The sequence below is a fragment of the Artibeus jamaicensis genome, unplaced genomic scaffold (assembly GCF_021234435.1).
Source record: "Artibeus jamaicensis isolate MK-2021 breed Jamaican fruit bat unplaced genomic scaffold, CSHL_Jam_final contig_60, whole genome shotgun sequence".
NCBI classification, from domain to species: Eukaryota; Metazoa; Chordata; class Mammalia; order Chiroptera; family Phyllostomidae; genus Artibeus; species Artibeus jamaicensis.
Window position 1 is genome coordinate 643,813 of NW_026521900.1, and position 19,591 is coordinate 663,403.

The 19,591-nt window shown below is 39.0% G+C and overlaps 1 protein-coding gene across 2 annotated transcripts in view; it reads right to left on the reverse strand.

Moving 5' to 3' along the window:
* Window positions 1-273: 273 nt before the first annotated feature.
* Window positions 274-19,591, reverse strand: part of SRPX (sushi repeat containing protein X-linked) — an 87,360-nt gene continuing 68,042 nt past the window's right edge. For both annotated transcript variants that reach the window (XM_053670624.1, XM_053670623.1), the window contains 5 exons: window positions 16,468-16,589; window positions 15,566-15,745; window positions 13,862-13,995; window positions 11,279-11,400; window positions 274-777 (listed from right to left, as the gene is read on the reverse strand). In XM_053670624.1, coding sequence (XP_053526599.1) covers window positions 594-777; window positions 11,279-11,400; window positions 13,862-13,995; window positions 15,566-15,745; window positions 16,468-16,589 — 742 coding nt within the window. In that variant the 3' untranslated portion in view covers window positions 274-593. The remainder of the gene's footprint in view (window positions 778-11,278; window positions 11,401-13,861; window positions 13,996-15,565; window positions 15,746-16,467; window positions 16,590-19,591) is intronic.

Consider the following 19,591-nt stretch of genomic DNA (forward strand, 5'->3'; position numbering starts at 1 on the left):
TTTCCCTCAACTAAGTCAGGGAGGTCTCTCTTTAGAAGTCTTGTGTGTTGTTGAAGTGTAAAGGGACCATCCAGCTGGCACACTTTCACTCACCCCTTTCACTTTTCATCTTCTCTGATACAGAGGTTGCTTCTGCTACTTTTTCTATTTTTAAAACACCACAAAGAAGCAGTCCTAAAACCACTGACAACAATAAGTATGGCTGGTCCTTGAAAAACAAAATGGCTTTTAATAAATTTGCTCCACAATATTTTATTAGTAAAAGTTTTATATAAAAAAGATGTAAGAAAAGTTATCTGTCACATTGAATAACATATTGAAAGAATGTGTATGATTGTGGTTTTTAATTTCCCTATAAAATCAACCAGCCATCATGGAGTAAAGAGAATTAGAAATAGTAAATATATCATTTTTGAACTCTTTGAAGCACAAAATGCATTGTGCTAATTTTTAAGTGTAAAGAAAGGTCATAATAAAATAGACTTTAAAAATTACAAATAAAAATCTGTACATCAGGATATTTTTGAGGCCTTTCTATGTGCATAGCACTATGTAGAAAGAGAAGAGGAACTGAAGAGAGAGGATCTATCACATCAAGTGTTACAGGTTTGGCCCATTTCAGCTTGCAGGACCATCTCCTCTTTTCTCAAAGGGAAAGTGTCAATCAGATTGAAGAGGGCCACAGGTGTCACCAGGGAGACATAGCGTTCTTTGTCCATGCCGTGCTTATCTACTAGCACCATGCTGAAGGAATAGAGTGGGATTCGCAGCAACAACCTAGGGCAGAAAAAGAGAAGAATATATCAAAGCTGACCCCCAGGGGCTTTGGTGGACCAACCAGAGCCCTATAGTGACACAGTGTTCAGAGAAAAGCTCAATGCCACAAAAGACTGAATCAACCTTTTGACCCTTACTACTCAAAGTGTGGTCCCTTGGATTAGCAGCATTACATTGAATCATGCTAGAAATGGAGAATCCCACACTCTACCCCAAACCTACTGAATTAGAATCTTCATTATTAGTAAGTTTCCAAGATGACTGGCATACACATAAAAGATTGAGTAGCACTGCTTTAGGTTATAATTGTCAGGAAGTCGTTAGACCTGCAATGGTACTATGCACCAATAGTTACCGCAAGTCATGTAAAACAATAGTAACAGATATTTTGCATTAAATTTCAGTCAATACAACTTTGCAGACTAGGTTTTCACAACCACATATGCACCAGAACTAGGTAAGTGGTTATCAACAGGGGGGATTTTGCCCCACAGGGGACATTTGGCTATGTCTGGACACATTTTCTGTTGTCACAGTGGGAGAGAGGCCAGGGATGCTTCTTAACATCCTCCAATACACAGGACAACCCCTGCCCCCCAAAAAGAATTATCCACTACTGAATGGCAATAATGCCAAGGCTGAAAAAGCCCGGACTAGGTGAAGCTGATTGATATAAGTTTCTAAATTTTGTAGTTCTGGTCCATTCAGTAGCCAGCTCAGGATAACACAGGTTTGAACTTGGTCTACACCCTTGGTATATTGACTTGGTTATTATAATTTGTACCTCAAATAATTCAAAACATAATTCAATTTGGTTCCAAAGGTCTAATTTTTTTGTATTCTTTCACTAGAATTCAAACTGTCAAAAATACTATTTTTACATCAATGCAAACATGTTTAGATGAAGAAAGCCAAAGAAAGCAAATAGATGGATTAGCTGAGCCCAGTGAAAAAATGAGCCTGCTCAGGCGCTTCTCCAGATTTTGCTTTTTAGTTTATATATCTTGAGATCATGTGTGAGGCAGAACATATACTGCCATCTGGATTTAAAATAATTTTTGTCTCACACAAATGGATCAAAGGAAAAATCATTCAAAATCCAAATTGACTACACTTTTTTCTGCATTTTTTTGTTTGCAACAGCCCTGCAGGGGCTCATGTCTTGTTGGTTTTCAAAGCTAGGTGTTTACAGGGCTCATCTCTCAGAAGCAGGTCTTATAAGTTCTGCTTTTTAAGAAGGAGTTTGGGGGGACACGCAAATATTTTGTATATTATCCCATCAAGAAGCTAAATTACTATTCCACTTCAAGTGACTAGAAATAAAAGAGACAACACTGCACTGTTTATTCCAGGTTTCCTGCAGTGGTAAGAGGGGAGGTCAGGTGCAAATTCTTTCCAGAGGTGCTTTAATGAAGTCCTTGAACTTGTGAATGTAGACCATGAAGTCGGGTGAGAATGGACAGCTAAACTGCTCTGCATCTTTAAGAAGAGAAGTATCCAGTTTTTTGGTGAGGGAGAAATCCTAGCTCAGCGTAGGGGGTGGTCCCAGGAAACAGAAGCATTGAGAAGTAAGCTGGTCGAGAGAAAAAAAGGCTAAGCAATGTTGTGGTCTCTAGAGCCTGTGGCATAGTGTAATCAATGATGAATTGGGGCATTTGATGTTATAGTGCTTATGAGCCTAGGATGGAAATGCTTCCCATGGTGCCACAATCTGCTACCATGCACATTCATCATGTGAGCCTTGTGCCTTGATTGACATAAAACACACAGAGAAAATCACCAGAGGAAGAGATAAATAGATAGATCCACAGGCTAGCCATAAGCACAGAAGTGCATCCTATTATGGCCAAGAGACCACAAATCTCAGGGATGAATGATCAGACACTCCACAAGACGAGAGCTGGTGCCAGTGGTATGTCATAGTTACACAAAGGTCTGTCATCAGATTGGAATATGTTCTTCCTGGAGAATGTACTAGAAAACTCTCCAGACTTAAAAAAAAATACTATGGGAGGTTCTGATTCAAGATGGTGACATAGGAAGATCCTGAATAATCTTATCCCACAGACACACCAAATCTACAACTACATATGAAACAATTTCCTCTGGAAAAAAATCCCCTTAAAACTAGGAGAGTGATTCAGCCTATTGAGTAAACAAGAAAGAAACCACATAAAAGCTGGTAGAAAAGGCTGAGATGCAGTTTTGGTATAAAACACCTACCCCAGCATGATGAACCACAATGTGGAGGAAACTCAAAATTGAGAGACTCCCCCTGATGAGTAAAGGGTTTGTACCCCACATCAGGTACTCCAACTTTTAAGACCTGCTTCTGAGAGACAAGCCCTGTAAACACGTAGCTTTGAAAACCAACAAGACATGAGCCCCTGCAGGGCTGTTGCAAACAAAAAAATGGCAATTAAAGTTAATAAAACTGTAATACATATTCAAAGTTGCTAAGAGAGTAAATCTTAAAAGTTCTCATTACAAGAAAAATAGTTTTGCAATTATATATGGTGACAGTTGTTATATAGACTAATTGAGATAATTCTACAATATATGCAAATATCAAATAATTATGCTGTTCACCTCAAACTAATAATGGTATATGTCAATTATACCTTAAAATATAATGTGGATATAAAAGTTATGCCATTCTTAGTCCCTATCATCCATGATATTGCTGGAAAATTACTCTAGGGAACATGAATTAACTCACATGTCCAGATATAAAAGAAATGAGTGCAAGAAAGCAGGGAAGTGCTGATCTTGTAACACCAGGCACCCACCCTTTCCTTTATAATTCTGACCTTCAACTAATTTATCATGGCTTCAGTGCTATTTTGAAATAATATTCCAAACAGACAGAATTTTTAGATTCTCCAGGCATTCTGCCTCTCCTCTGTCTTGCTTCCCCTTCTTTTGTCTATAGTTCTTTTCTTCTGCTCTAGACTCTAGGGTGGAATTCAAAAAAACAAACTTCCATTAGCCCAAACCCTTGTTTCTCACTGATGGGTCTGATAAAGGGGACATGAGGCCTAACACAGACTCTCTTAGGTAATGCATGTGAGGAATCTTTTATGTATAACATTTACCTGGACTATCTTTTGGCTACACAGTAGTGATTTATTCTCTTTTTATAGGCTGCTTTGCAAAATTCCTATTTCTAAACCAATTGTGAAGCCTTTGGTAAAACACTAGGGCCAGTGGTTCTCCCAGTGTGGTCCCTATACCAGTAGCATCAGCAACACCTGTGATCTTGCTAGCAATGCAGTCTGTCAGGCCACATCCTAAATCTGCTGAATCACAAACTCTGGGGGTGGAACCCAGCACTCTGTGTTTTAACAGCCCTCCAAAAGATTCTGAGGCAGGCTAAAATTTGATAACTACTGCAAGATTCATTGGTATAACTTATTTGTTGCTTAAATCATCCTCAGCTTATAGAGGTCTACGATAGCTCCCAAACATAAAACCTGAATAATAGAAATTTTCATAAATTGCACTTATTTTCCTGTTCTTCAAATTTAAACAGTTTAAAATATCAAGATTTTATAGATTCATTGTACTGTGTGTGTGTGTGTGTATGTTCCAAAGAAACATTTAGCAAATTCTGCAATAGGTTTTTAAAGAATCATTTACATAGGGTATAAACAGGTAGTTCTAAATAAACATGAAAATTTATAATAAAAATTCTCAAAGTAGCTCTTATGAAGTTGTTGCCTATTTAGAAATATGTGAACCTCCAATTTTCCCAGCGCCAGTTATTGAAAAGGTTTTCTTTTCTCCATTGTATGTTTCTGGCTCCTTCATCAAAATTTATTTGCCCTTGTATATATAATTTTATTTCTGGGCTCTCAATTCTGTTCCATTGGTTTGTGCATATGTTTTGCTGGCAATACCATGCATGTTATTTTTATTATCATTGTTCTGTAGTATAATTTGAAGTCAGGTAGTGTGATACCACCCCCAGCTTCATTCTTTTTTCTCAGAATTGCTTTGTTCCTTCAAGGTCTTTTGTGGTTCCATACAAATCTGATAATTTTTTCATTCTATTTTTTAAAAAGCCATTGTGATTTTGATGGGAATTGCATAAATTTCTATATTGCTTTTAGTAATATGACCATTTTAACTATGTTGATTCTTTGAGACCATGAACGATGTGTTTCCATTTTATTTTATTTTTTATTACAGATTAAAAGTGTAAAATTTCATTCTTATATATTTTTAAAAAATTTTTTATTGATTATTCTGTTACAGTTGTTCTATTCCCCCTTCATTCCCCTCCACCCTACCCCCGTCCCCACCATTACCCCCCTTTAGTTTATGACCATGTGTCTCAAGTTCTTTAGATTCTATATTTCCCATGCTATTCTTGCCCCCCATCTATTTTCTATCTACTGTCTATGCTACTTATTTTCTGTACCTTCTCCCCCCTTCTCCTCCTCCCACTCCCCTGTTGCTAACCCTCCTTGAGATCTTCATTTCTATGTTTCCACTCCTGATCTAGCTGTCCTTTTAGTTTTCTTTCATTTTAGGTGTGGTTGTTAATAACTGTGAGTTTGTTGTCCTTTCACTGTTCATGTTTCTTTAACTTCTTTTTCTTCGATAAGTCCCTTCAACATTTCATATAATAAGGGCTTGGTGATGATGAACTCCTTGAATTTGATCTTATCTGAGAAGCACCTTATCTGTCCTTCCATTGTAAATGAAAGTTTTGCTGGATAGAGCAATCTTGGTTGTAGGTCTTTAGTTTTCATGACTTGGAATACCTCTTTCCAGTCCCTTCTTGCCTGTAAGGTCTCTTTTGAGAAATCCGCTGACAGTCTGATGGGGACTCCTTTGTAGGTGACTGTCCCCTTAGCTCTTGCTGCTTCTAGGATTCTCTCCTTCATTTTAATCTTGGCTAATGTAATTATGATGTGCCTTGGTGTGTTTCTTCTTGGGTCCAACTTCTTTGGTACTCTCTGAGCTTCCTGGATTTCCTGGAAGTCTATTTCCTTTGCCAGATTGGGGAAATTCTCCTTTATTATTTGTTCAAATAAATTTTCCACTGGTGGCTGTTCCTTTCCCCCTTCTGGTACCCCTATAATTCGGATGTTGGAGCGTTTAAAGATGTCCTGGAGGTTCCTAAGACTCTCCTCATTTCTTTGAATTCTTGCTTCTTGACTCTTTTCTGTTTGGCCATTATTTGCTTTCTTCTGGTCCACTCCATTGATTTGAGTCCCAGTTTCCTTTTCATTGCTATTGGTTTCCTGTGCAATTCCATTCATTTCAATTAGTTTCGCCTTCATATATTGGTCTAATTTGTGGCTATAATCAACCAGTTCTGTGAGGATCCTGATGACCAGTGTTCTAAACTGTGCGTCTGAGAGTTTTGCTATTTCTTCATCGCTTAGATTTATCAGCTCTGGGGCTTTGAGATCTTCTTGAGCCATTTTTGGTCTGTTCCCGCCTGTTAAGTGTGAGGAGCGGCGCCTTGGACTCCCAGGTCGCTGGGTTGTGACACTGTATGTGGGGGCGTGGTCAGAGTGGGGAAATGGCGGCACCCTCTGCTGTTTTGCTCCTCTGGGTAGGAGCAGAGCTTCAGGTGGTTCAACCAGGCCGGGCCACTCAGAGTCGCTGGGTTATGACGCTGTATGTGGAGGTGGGGTCAGAGCAGGCAAATGGCGGAGCTCTCCCGCTGGGTCCTGGTCCAATCGCCCACTCCCTTGCTTGTCTATCTGCGCATAAATGCGTGACCACAGCAACCCGCAGCCCTGCTTCCTTCCTGTTTCCCCGTGGTTGCTCACTTGGTCGCTGGCTCGGTCGCTCACTAGGTCCAACCCTGCGCCTGGATTCTGCGCGCCGGAGTCCGTCTGACCAAGTTTTCCTGTGCAACCCCGCTCCACCAGCTGCTGGTTTCGCCCCTTACAGGTCAGACTGAAGAATTTGTTGTTAACAGACTTCCGAAAAGTTCAGTTTTCTGTGTTCTGGCTGTGTTTTCTGTTGCTAATATTTAGTTGTCTCTAAACTTGGTTGTGTTAGAAGGCACGGATATCCACCTATGCCTCCATCTTGGCGGAAGTCCAAATGTGTTTCCATTTTATTGTGTCTTTTTCAACCTTTCTTAATAATGATTTGTAGTTTTCAGTATATAGGTCCTTCAAATCCTGTTATTCCAAGGTATTTTATTCTTTTTGCTGCATTTGCAAAAGGAATTATTTTCTTTTAATTTCTTTTTCTGAGATTTCATTGTTAGGATACAGGAAAGCAGTGGATTTTTGTATATGGATTGTAAATCCTACAACTTTACTGTATTTGTATAATGTTTCTAATACTTTTTGGTGGAGTCTTTAGGGTTTTCTATCTACAGAATCATGTCATTTTCAAAAAATGATACCTTTACTTCTTCATTCCAAATTTGGATGCCTTTTATTTTTCTCTTTTGCCTGACTGCTCTGGCTTGGACTTAAAGAACTATAGTGAATAAGAGTGGTGATTGTGGGCATCCTTGTCTTGATCCTGATTTTAGAAAAAATACTTTCAGTTTTTCACCATTGAGTATGAGATTAGTAGAGGATTTGTTGTATATGGCCTTTATTATGTTGAGTTACTTTCCTTCTATACCCATTTTTGAATGTTTTAATCTTAAATGGATGTCATATCTTATCGAATGCTTTTTCTGCACCTATTGATAAGATCATATGATCTTCATCCTTCCTTTTGTTAATATGGGTATCACATTGATTGTTTTGTGTATGTTGGACCATCCTTGTGCCCTGGAACAAACCCCTCTTGATTGTGATCTATAATTTTTTAATGCATTGTTGTATTTAGTTTGCTAGTATTTTGTTTAGGATTTTTAGATCTGTAGTCACCACAGATATCATTCTGTAGTTTCCTTTTTTTGTGTTATCCTTGCCAGGTTTTAGTATTAGGATTATGTTGGCTTTATAAAATGTGTTAGGAAGTATTGCCTCTTCTTCAATTTTTTGGAAGAGTTTGAGAATTACAGGCATTAAATCTTTCTTGAATGTTTCACAGAATTCACTGGTGAAGCCATCTGGCCCTGGACTTTTATTTTGGGGGAGATTTTGATGGTTGCCTCAATTTCCTCACTGCTGATTGGTCTATTTAGATTTTCCAATTCTTTATGATTTAGTGTAGGAAGGTTATATATTTCTAGGAAATTATCCATTTCTTGTAGGTTATTGCATTTTGTCACATGTAGTCCTTCATAGTATTCCTGTATGATCCTTTGTATCTCTGTGATGTCTGTGGTAACATTTTTACATTTCTGATTTTGTTTATATGGGTCTTTTCTTTTTCCTTAATGGGTCTAGCTAGGGGTTTGCCAATTTTATTAATCTTTTCAAAGAGCCAGTTTTTCATTGTATTAAATTTTTGTATAGTTCTTTTGTTCTCTATTTCATTCAACTCGAATTTTTGTATTATTTCTTTTCTTCTGCTGACTTTGGGTTGCTTTTGTTCTTTTTTTCTAGTTCTTTAGATGTAATGTTAGGTTGTTTACTTAGGATTTCTCTTGTTTCTTGAGGTAAGCCTGTAATGATATAAACTTCCCTCTTCTTTCTGCTTTTGCTGCATCCCAGAAGTTTTGATATGTTATATTGTCATTCTCATTTGTCTCTCTACATACTTTTTTTTTAAATAGCTCAGTTTTTTTATTATGGCAAAAGTATAACATTAAATTTACCATCTTAACCTTTCTTAAGCATGCATTTTATATTGCTGTGCAACAGATCTCTAGCACTTTTTCATATTGAAAAACTGTAACTATACCCACTAAACACTTATTCTCCCTCTTCCAAGTGCTTGGCAACCACCTTTCTGCTTTCTGTCTCCATGATTTTTTATGACTGTAGGTACTTCATATGAGTGAAATCAGCCAGGATTTGTCTGTTTCTGATTGGCTAATTTCACTTAACATAATGTCCTCGAGGATTACCCATCCTCGAGGACATTATGTTAAGTGAAATTAAGTCAAAGAAGGAATAAAAGGTGAGATATATCTTTTGATCTCACCTTTTATTCCTTCTTTGACCCAGTCATTTTTACCAGTATGTTATTTAATCTACACACATTTGTGGGTTCCCTAACTTCCTTTTTTCAGTTGATTTCTAATTTCAAAGCACTGTGGTCAGAGAATATGCTTGGCATGATTTCAATCTTCTTGAATTTGCTAAGCCTAACCCAACATATGATCTGTCCTTTAGAATGTTCTATGTGTACTGGAGAAGAATAAATTATTTGATGTTCTGGGATGAAAGGTTCTATAAATGTAAGTTATGTGCATTTCATCTAATCTGTCATTTATGGCCAATATTTCTTTATTGATTTTCTGGTTGGATGATGTATCTAAAGCTGTCAATGGAGTATTTAGGTCCCCAGCTATAATTGTGTTTTTGTCAGTCTCTCCCTTTAGTTCTGTTAGTAGTTGCTTTATATAGTTTGGTGCTCCGTGATTGGGTGCATATATATTTAGAAGTGTTATATCTTCTTCATGTGTGTCCTTTATCATTATAAAATGTCTATCTTTGTCTCTTGTTACCTTTGTTATCTTAAAATCTATTTAGTCAGATATAAGTACCTCTACACCTACTCTTATGTGGATGCTTTTTGCTTGGAAAATCATTTTCTACCCTTTCACTTTGAATCTATCTTTGTCTTTGAAGATTAGATGTGTCTCCTGAAGGCAGCATGTGATTGGGTTTTCTTTTTTCATCCAATCTGCTACTCTGTGCCTTTTTATTGGTGAATTCAGTCCATTTACATTTAGGATAATTATTGATGTATGAGGATTTCTTATAGCCATTTTATTTATTTTTTCTTTTCTAATAGCTGTGTGCCTCCATTGGTTCTTTTCCTTTGTGTTTCTGCGTATAATTTTGTTTGGTGATATTCCATACCTCTTTTCTCCCATTTTAAGTTATATGTCTGTTTTGTTTTTGTGTATGTGTGTGATTTCCATTAGGTTTATTTACAAAAAAGAAAGTTTCACATATATAGCAGGCCTTTTTCTTTTGAATGCATCTGATCTTCATCCTCCTTTGCAAATTCAGACCTTTCACCCTCCCCTTTACATTTTGTTGTCACAAATTATCCCTGTTTGAGCTGTAAGTTTGTTATCTTACTCATAGTTTTGTGACCTTCTATTCTTTGTTTCATGTAGAATAATCCCCTTGAGTATTTTCTGCAGTGGATGGGTAGTGAATTTTGAGACAACCTGGTACAGATCTCAAAGGAGGTGCCAGATGCAAATACAGTAGGACAAAAAATATAAATGCTTATGAGTATACCCAGACTTCTCCCTCCTTCATTCAAATGAAGGGAACTCAGGTATTCTATTTTTCTCTTGTCACATTTCTGACCCTGTAGGTTTTTTTTACCTTGGTGGGTGTGACTCTTTTTAGTTGAAGAGAGATATAAACAAAATATGGGATGGGTTAAGAAGCAAATGGAAAATAAGGAAATGAGAGAAACTATTATGTCAATCTATAACATCATTTACTAAGGACATATTTCTATCTATCTCAAGGAATTTCTATGACCCTCTTTCAATATCTGTGATAGAGTTCAGCAAGTGTTATTTCATTTTCTTCTTCTTAGAAATACAGAAAGACTGTATTTTCCAGCCTCCACTGAAGATCAGTCATATTTATGTGATGAGTCCTGGCCAAGGGGCTAGGAGAAAGAGCAATTTTATCTTCCAACATGAAGCATAAAAGAGTAGTACAGTTTGTTTTTACTCTCTTTCTTCCCCTTTTGAAGAGATCTGGAAGCCATGAGTCTGCATGTTGATGCTATGAGATGGTAGAGCTGCCATTAGCTTGGAACCCTAAAAGGCAATGTAGAGATCTGCACTGCCCCTTACAACGTGTGAGAGAAAAAGATTGGTGAAAAAGATTTTCAGTTTTGCCTTAGCCTAATTTTCTTTTTCACAATGGTCAAGAGATATAAATAAAAATTTGGAGGTGTTCTGAAATTATTTTTGGCTGCTGAATTCTGCTTCTTTATAGCACCATTACTCAGAGTCCACAACACCATGGTTCTGGCTTTGTAAGTATTGCCAAAGTAAAATTTAAGTGTTAAAATGGGGGTATGGACAAGTGCCCTGGAAATATAGAAGAAAAGGAGGCCAAGATTGGAAAGGCTCATTGGATGCTTACCCTCTTAATAAGACCAAGGATTACTTAAGTCTTTTTTGCAGGCTCTCCTCTATCCATCCCATTCCCACCAGGCAGAAAAAAAAAAAAGAACAAAGACAAAGTGAAAATATTTGGTTGGAGGGTCAAATAAGAGAACACTGGTAATTACCTATTATATAATACATTTGGACAAGTAGCAACATGCCAACTAACATGACTATAATACTCCCAGAATAAAACCCATTAAATGTTGAAAGTTACCTGGAATCAATACTGAATAGAAAGAAATCAGGGAACCTGATCAGGAAAAAAGTACATTTATAGGGGAGAAATTTAAGGACAGGATGTCCCCTTACCTGAGCTGCAAAGCTAGGGCTGGAGGCATAATCTTTGCTCCTATCCTGCCAATGAGGGTCGGGAACATGCCTACCAGCTCTACCACAGTGATATGTCGAAGATCCAGGCTGCATTGTGCTTGCTGTAAAAAAAAAAAATAGGGAAGGCCTGAGCATGGCTTAAAGAAAGAGACTTATATGTTGAACTGACATAATAGAGTTGGTCTGTTTTTGGAAGTTTATTTGCACACTCCACACTATCTTGAAAACACTTGAAAAAATTGGGGTGAAACCAGCGGCTGTAAAATTTTAATACCTTCCTAGAAAAATCATTCAGAAGTGGCTGGGTGATGGGATTTTGAAAATCTAAGCAAAATAATAGTCTCTCTCTTTCCAAAGTGGGTTAAGACCTTACATGAGCTAAATTTCCTAGAGAGTGTCCCAGACCACTCCCAGAGGATTCTAAATTTGTCTTTTCAAGGAGGGATGATTATTTCCAGAGTCCCCCTATCTGACCTTGTATCCACCCTCCCCATCCCCTGCTCTATGTTCCCCACATTGAAATGTGTCAGGGAGACAGGGATGAGAGGTTCTAGCTCTCTAGCTAGCCCTTGGCAAGAGCCTCAGAAAAGTGGCCCACTCAGTCACATGCCAGAAGGTCTCTCATCAGGAGCAGCGATGGCAGTAGGGAACAAAAAATAACATAGGATAAATCTGCCTAAATGTGAAAAGAAAGTTGAACCTCCTGAGTTATTAGAACTCCATTTTTTAAAAATTACAATTCCACTGAAACAACCCTATATGGAATGACAGGAAAAAAAGTTAGAAAAGGTAAAACTAGACTTTTTTATCATTCTAACTGAAACACCTAAGTCAATCAAACTTCCTTGAAGGCTCTGGTTAAAAAATAAATATAAATATATTGACTAGGCATAGGTCACATACAAACACCTGGATGCCAAGTATCTTTTCCAACCTATTGATTGGCACTTTAGCTAGTACGCAAATGAATGGACTAGATTAGGGCGGGCATCAGCAGACTTTTTCTGCAAAGGGCCAGATAGTTAAATACATTGGGCTCTGTGAAACTGGATGGTCTCTGTCCTAATCAATTGTGTCACTGTGGTGCACAAGCAGCCATAGACACTGCACTAATGAACGAGTGTGGCTGTGTTCCAATAAAATTTTACCTACAAAACCATAGTTTGCCAACAAAGAGGAAAAGCAAGTTGTCTGGCTTAATAGTTTTTCTATGGAATAAGAAGAGGTCAGGAAATGTGTGATCATGGAATATAGCCTGCAAGGCCAATTGCCCACAGAGTGGAGTGGTGTGAGCTTGTGTTACCTGAAACGCAAGTCCCCTAGCTAGGACAAGGCAATACAAGGATGGAGGTAAGATGGCAGGGATTGAGGATAAAGACACAATGAATTGGGCTCCTATCTGAGGAGCCTGAAAAACTTTGTATGGTTGTTCAGAGTTCACAGGAAGTCCTTCAAGTATATGAGGAGAATGAAGACTTATCATTCATTGTATTAATGCTGAAATGAGAAGTAAAATTGTAGTTTTTGTTAAACCAATATTGCTCTAAACACTTAATTCCATTCACTGTAGTAAATAAAATATTCCTCAAAAAAGAAAGTATAGCACTGTGTCCATGAACCAGTGTGCATTCTGCCTCATTACCATTCAGTCAGGTTGGCTACTCTTATTGCAAACCAGCTTAATGACAAAAAAATTAAGCAAGTTCTAGTTTGATCTTTTCAATTTCTAGTTGTTGTTTAAAGATACTGGTTGCCTCACTTAGTAGTTACAAAATTTGCCCAGCTGAGAAGGGGACATTTCCTAGAAAAGTGTTCCTCAGATTTTAAGGTGCTTAGGAATCACCTGGTCTAATTAAAATATATATTCTGATCCAGTAGATCTGGAATGGGGCTCAAGGATTTGCATTTCTAGTGAGTTCCCAATTGATTCTGATGCCACTAGTTCATGAATCAGACTTTGAGAACTAGTGTTCTAAAGATGGTCATCACTCTCTGAGGAGCTCTGGGAGAATTGGGGAAGCTCACTGGGGGTAGAATCTGAGGCATGGGGACTCCTGGACTCCCCTTATCTTTAGACCGAGCTTTCTTGGGCTAACAGTTGATTGCCTCCAGCCCAGGAATGGAATAAGAAGAGGTCAGGAAATGTGTGATCATGGAATATAGCCTGCAAGGCCAATTGCCCACAGAGTGGAGTGGTGTGAGCTTGTGTTACCTGAAACGCAAGTCCCCTAGCTAGGACAAGGCAATACAAGGATGGAGGTAAGATGGCAGGTTCTGCAAAGATAATTATTTATTGGCTGGGTCTGGACAGCAAGTTAGTGAGGCTTATTAGTGCAGATAAACTAATGGTATTAGTTGGAAAATAATTAGGTTAATGCTGGGGAATCAATACTAATCAGGTTATGCCCCCAAACCAGAAATGAACAGTGGTAATTCTAAAGTGCCAGTATCCTGAAGCTCATGGTAAATGGATTAGGCATTGAAGCTGGCCTTTACTTTTAATGAAATGACTGGGTCCTCCTGGCTACAGGTCCCTTCCTTGTCCTTGCCCCATGGACTCACCTGTAGCATTCCAAGCTGCAGCCTATAGAGGAGGTTTCGGGCTGTGGGTGTAGACACAATAAGGAGCCTTCTTTTCTCATAAAACTGATCCAGAAGTGCAGCTGCTGTTCTGACACCCACATTGACATTCATGGCTATAATTAGAAAGGGCCAGATATGTCAGAAATGCTCTACTTGTTATGACTCAACATAGCCTATGATGGCACACAGAACCATATATGTAAGAAGTGAACTCTGATAAAGATTCAGTTGTAAGTAGTTGTTCAGGAGGTGGTCCCAAGAAGTACTGATAGAGGTGTGGGAAGCATATTACTTTCCTCTTACTGCTGTGACAAACCACCAGGAACTTAGTGCCTGAAAACACAGAGATTTATTTTCTTGCAGTCCTAGCATCAGAAGTTTGAAATGGTTTCACTGGGCTAGAGTCAAAGTGTTGGCAGGGCTGGGTTCCCCCAGATGCTTTAGAAGAGAATCTGTTTCCATGCCTTTTGCAGCATCTAGATGCCACCTACATTCTTTGGCTTGTGGCCTTTCTTCCATCTTCAAAGCCAGCAGCACAGCCCCTTCAAATCTCTTGTCTCTTGACCTCTGCTTCCATTATCTTTTTTCTGGTTTTGACAGCAGTTCTTTCTCTCTTGTGATCACCCTGGGCCCACCTGGATAATACAGGATACTCTCCCCATCTCAAAATTCTTAATTATATCTGCAACACCCCTTTTGCCATGTCAGGCAATATATTAACAAATTCTGGGGATTATGATATGGACATGGGGGAGTTAGCAGGAGTGGGCCATTATTTTCTCAACCTCAGGAAGTAAGATGAGAAAAGAAAGAAATATGTTATTTCTACTTTAATGTATAAAATTGAAGAAACTTGGATATTTAGCTGATGGTGCATCTCTCTCTCTCTCTCTCTCTCTTTCTCTCTCTCTTTCTCTCTCTCTCTCTCATCTGACTCTGAGTGTCTGGGATTAAAGGGGAAGCATAAAGATGAGAAAAGAATAGGAAAAGAGATAAAAATAGGAGTATATAAATTAGAGATATGTCCAGAATTTTCTGACTAGTCCAAATTTTGTAGTATTATTGCTACCCAGTTCAAGTTTTGTTCCTCAGTAAGAATAGCTGAAATGTATTGAGGGCTTACCCTGGGCCAGGAACTGCTCTAGTCCATTGCTCAATGGATAACTTCATTTCACTCTTACAACAACTCAGATAGTAGCCATTATCTGTCTCATTTGACATAAGAAGAAAGATTGTAAATATCCACGGTCTGCATGACTTTCAAGCCAGTGCTATAAAAGAGGCATTATATTGCCTTTACATGTGGTATACTGCTTTTGTACAAAAAATTCTTACATTTGTAGAAGGGAGAAACAAGGGTAACTAGAGCAGGCTTTGCTGATTCATAATGTCACTAAAGGCTGGCCCTGGGTTCCCATCCAGCTTTTTCCTTAGAAGACATTAGAAATGTCTTTACATTAGAAAACTTCTAAAAGGGAAATCAGAAGAGGCAGAGGCAAAGGAGGAGGGTGGGTGAGATGACCTGCAGCAGGGCTCAAGGGAAAATTTTCACCTATCTGATGAAGAGGATGTCATTGAACCTTTTGAAGTATGTAGAATGAAACTGTTCCTCCCTGTACTGGAATCCAAAACCAAGAAATTTTTAGGTTCTGCTGCTGGTAATAGAGAAGGCTGAACACGTACCTGCACAGGTGGGCTCCGTGCCAGACCAAGCCAAGTTGGACTGACATACTCGGGCAGGGCTACCCTGTAGCTCATAGCCGCCGATACAGGAGAACTCACAAGTGGCTCCATAATTATCCCCATCGCTGGAGCACTTCATGTAACCATTCTCTGGGGGGTTGAGTTTGCCACAGCGTCTTACTGTAGGGACACAAGCCCAAGCAAGTCTCAGTGCTGAGCTCCTCTCCACAGAGTAACCAGGGAAAGTGAGGTCTCAGATGTACCAGATTTGTAATCAGACTTTCACACCAGCATGTGAAATGAGTGAGGGGTCAGGGATGGCTATCTGGCCAGGGGATGGACCTTGGAATGGTCACTGTTTATACCAGTGAAAACACTGAGATCAACTGCTTTAGCCCCCTGTGTTTTATATGGGGAGGTTGAATGCAGAAGAGTAAAGATGGTTATTAGTTAGCTGTCCAAACCATGAGGCATAAAATAAACCTTAAAACACTTTTTTTCAGGTAGACCAAAAATCTTAAATCACCAAAAGCATGATCCAGTGGCCCAATCTAGAGAGTTTCTAACCTACTTTATAGAAGGACCTACAGGCTTTAGCTGGTCACCCAAACCCAGGGATGAAAAAGTTATCTAATATTCTAGTACAGCCAGGACAGGCTCATGTGAGACTAGCTTATAACTTTCTCTGACTCCTTAAGTAAGCTGCCAGCACTGAACCTCATCTGGATTTGTATTGTGAAATTTAATCATTAAGGTGGTATACTTTCTTGGACTCATTAGAGGTGAATCCAAACTGGGAGGTATCCTTATGGCAGTGGGTGCTTTTAGAGGGTTCTTGCTTGAGAGCCTGCTTCCCTTTGCTCTTGTAAAGAGGAGGAAAAGACAATAATCAGCATTCTTACCTCTTACTTTAACTCGAAATTTGCAAGTCCCCTTGTTCTCAGCTCGGTCATAAACTGTGTACTGGATCTTGTGGTCTCCTTCTGGAAAATTCGAGCCTGGGGGGAGGCCTTTTAGAATAACACTTAAAGGTAGGGAATCAGAAAGAACAAAGATGATAATTATGGACCTAGCAACACTTAGACCATTGTGGGCCTACAGACCAAAGATGACCATTACAGACATTTGTTGAACACCCTGCAGAGGATGGCACAACACAGAAGGGCAACCAGTTTGACTAGAATAAACATTTACTGAAATATATAATTTTTGATCTTTACTTTGTTTTGGAAGAGTTGTTTGAGACCAGAAAATGGCAGTCTCAAACTCCTGGGAAGTTTGTATTTATTTTTTCTCACTGGAAAGTAGAACAGAGGATGGAGGAAGCTGAGAACCCAGTCATTGGCAATTTGAGTCTACATAAGGTGTTACAACTTTTTCTATCTGGGCCAGTAGAGATCTTTGCTGAGCAAAACTAAAGTTCTCTATGATTTCTTGGCGATAATAATAATAATATTGTTTGTTGTACTTACACAAACCTTATTTCTGGGACTTTTGGTCAAGATGGGGGCATAGGTAAACAATGCTCATACAACCATATCAAAAGGGAGTCACTGTTGGTTCCCTGTAGCAGGGACACTGTCAGGCACACTTTTAGGCATTTTACATATAGTAGTTTGTTCAATATTCAGAACAACCTTATAAGGTAGGTATTATTATCTCCACTTTATAGATGAGGAAATTGTAGAACTGAAAAGTTCAAGAACTTGTCCAAGATCTTGCAGCTAGGGTGAGTCCAGCATCTTTCTTCTTAACTGTCTGATAAGAATACCAAGAGGTACAGCATGATCAAATGCCGAGTTTTGTTTGTTGTTCAACAGACAGATAATTTCTCTCTACAGCTTTCTTAAAATATATTTTATTAATTATGTTATTACAGATGTCTTATTTCCCCTGACTTTATTACCTTCTGCCCTGCACACCACCTCCCACCTACATCCCCCAGCTTTAGTTCATGTCCATGGGCCACACATACCAGTTCTTTGGCTTCTCCATTTCTCATACTATTCTTAACTCCCCCTGTCTGTTTTATACCTACCATTTATACTTCTTATTCCCTGTTCATTTCCCCCCTCTCTTCCCTCCCCACTCCCCCACTGATAACCCTCTATGTGATCTCCATCTCTGTGATTTTGTTCCTGTTATAGTTGTTTGCTTAGTTCGTTTTTTTTTTATGTTCAGCTGTTGATAGTTGTGAGTTTGTTGACATTTTACTGTTCATAGTTTTGATATTCTTTTTCTTAGATAAGTCCCTTTAACATTTCATATAATAAGGGATTAGTGATGATGAACTCCTTTAACTTGACCTTATCTGGAATACACTTTATCTGCCCTTCCATTCTAAATGATAGCTTTGCTGGGTAGAGTAATCTTGGATGTAGGTCCTTGCCTCTCATGACTTCAAATACTTCTTTCCAGCCCCTTCTAGGCTATAAGGTTTCTTTTGAGAAATCAGCTAATAGTCTAATGGGAACTACATTGTAGGTAACTGTCTCCTTTTCTCTTGCTGCTTTTAAGATTCTCTCCTTATCTTTCAACTTGGGTAATGTAATTATGATGTACATTGGTGAGTGCTCCCTTGAGTCCAACTTTGTTGGGACTCTCTGAGCTTTCTGGACTTCCTGGAAGTCTATTTTCTTTGCCAGATTGGGGAAGTTCTCCTTTATTATTTGTTCAAATAAGTATTCCATTTCTTGCTCTTCCTCTTCTCCTTCTGGCACCCCTATGATTCGGATATTGGAATGTTTAAAGTTGTCCTGGAAGTTGCTAAGTCTCTCCTCATATCTTTTAATTCTTGTTTCTTCATTCTGTTCTGGTTGACTGTTTGTTTCTTCCTTTTGGTCCAAAATGTTGATCTGAGTTCTGGTTTCCTTCCTGTCACTGTTGGTTCCCTGTACATTTTCCTTTACTTCACTTTTCCTCTATTTTGTGATCATACTCAATCAGTTCTGTGAGCATCCTGATTAATAGTGTTTTGAACTGTGCATCTGTGTAGAGATAGGTTGGCTATCTCTTTGTCACTTAGCTGTATTTTTTTCTGGATCTTTGATCTGTTCTTTCATTTGGGCCATTTTTGGGCCTCAGTGCACCTGTTACATAGTACAGGGCAGAGCCTTAGGTTTTCACTAGGGCAGGGCAAACCACTTTGCTTTGTTGTGATGCTGTATGTGGGAGAGGGGTCTGAGAAGGAACAGTGCCACTTGCTCAGCTCTTTGGTGGCTCTCAGTCACTCTCACCATTACCCACAAGCAAATTGGGTCCTTCTGGTGCTGATTCCTGGGTGGGTGGGTTTGTGTGCATTCTAGAACCCTGTAAGTCTCTCCAGTGAACTCTTCTGTGAGGCTGGGAGTTTCTCCTCCCACCTCAACCCTCACAAGTTTTTTTTCAGTCAGAGATTTTGAGGCTCTATTTCCCCATGCTGGAACTCTGTGTTGAGCAGTCTGCCTCACTCCCCAGTTGTTCCTACCAGTTTATCTACACGTGAATGTGGGACCGCCTGCTCCACCAGTCACAGCCTTGCTGTGAGTCCTCTCTGCCTCAGATGCCCATCTCTGCCCCAGCTGCCTATCTCTGCCCCTACTACTGCTGTGGATGAATAGTTCTTCTTTAATTCCTTGCTTGTTGGACTTTCATACAGTTCAATTTTCTGTCAGTTCTGGTTCTTTTTTATTTTTAAATTTGTTGTTGTCTTCTTTTGGTTGTGCAAGGAGGCACAGTGTGTCTACCTATGCCTCCATCTTGGCCAGAAGTCTCCCTACAATTCCTAAGAATGATGAAAATATTTGCTAATAATGGACATGTAAAATTACCATTGTTACCACTGAGGAGAACCTTATAACTTAGAACCATGTTTAAGGAGGCTGTTTACAAGTTATTAACTGAGGGGTCTTGGGAAAGTGCCAGAAATCCCACCATTAGAGACATGTCACTTTGAGCCTCAAATGCTTTAAGGCATGTGGGAAGCATGACTGAAATGCAGATAAACCTGAGAGGAATCATACGTCAAATATGAGTGTCTGCTAACTT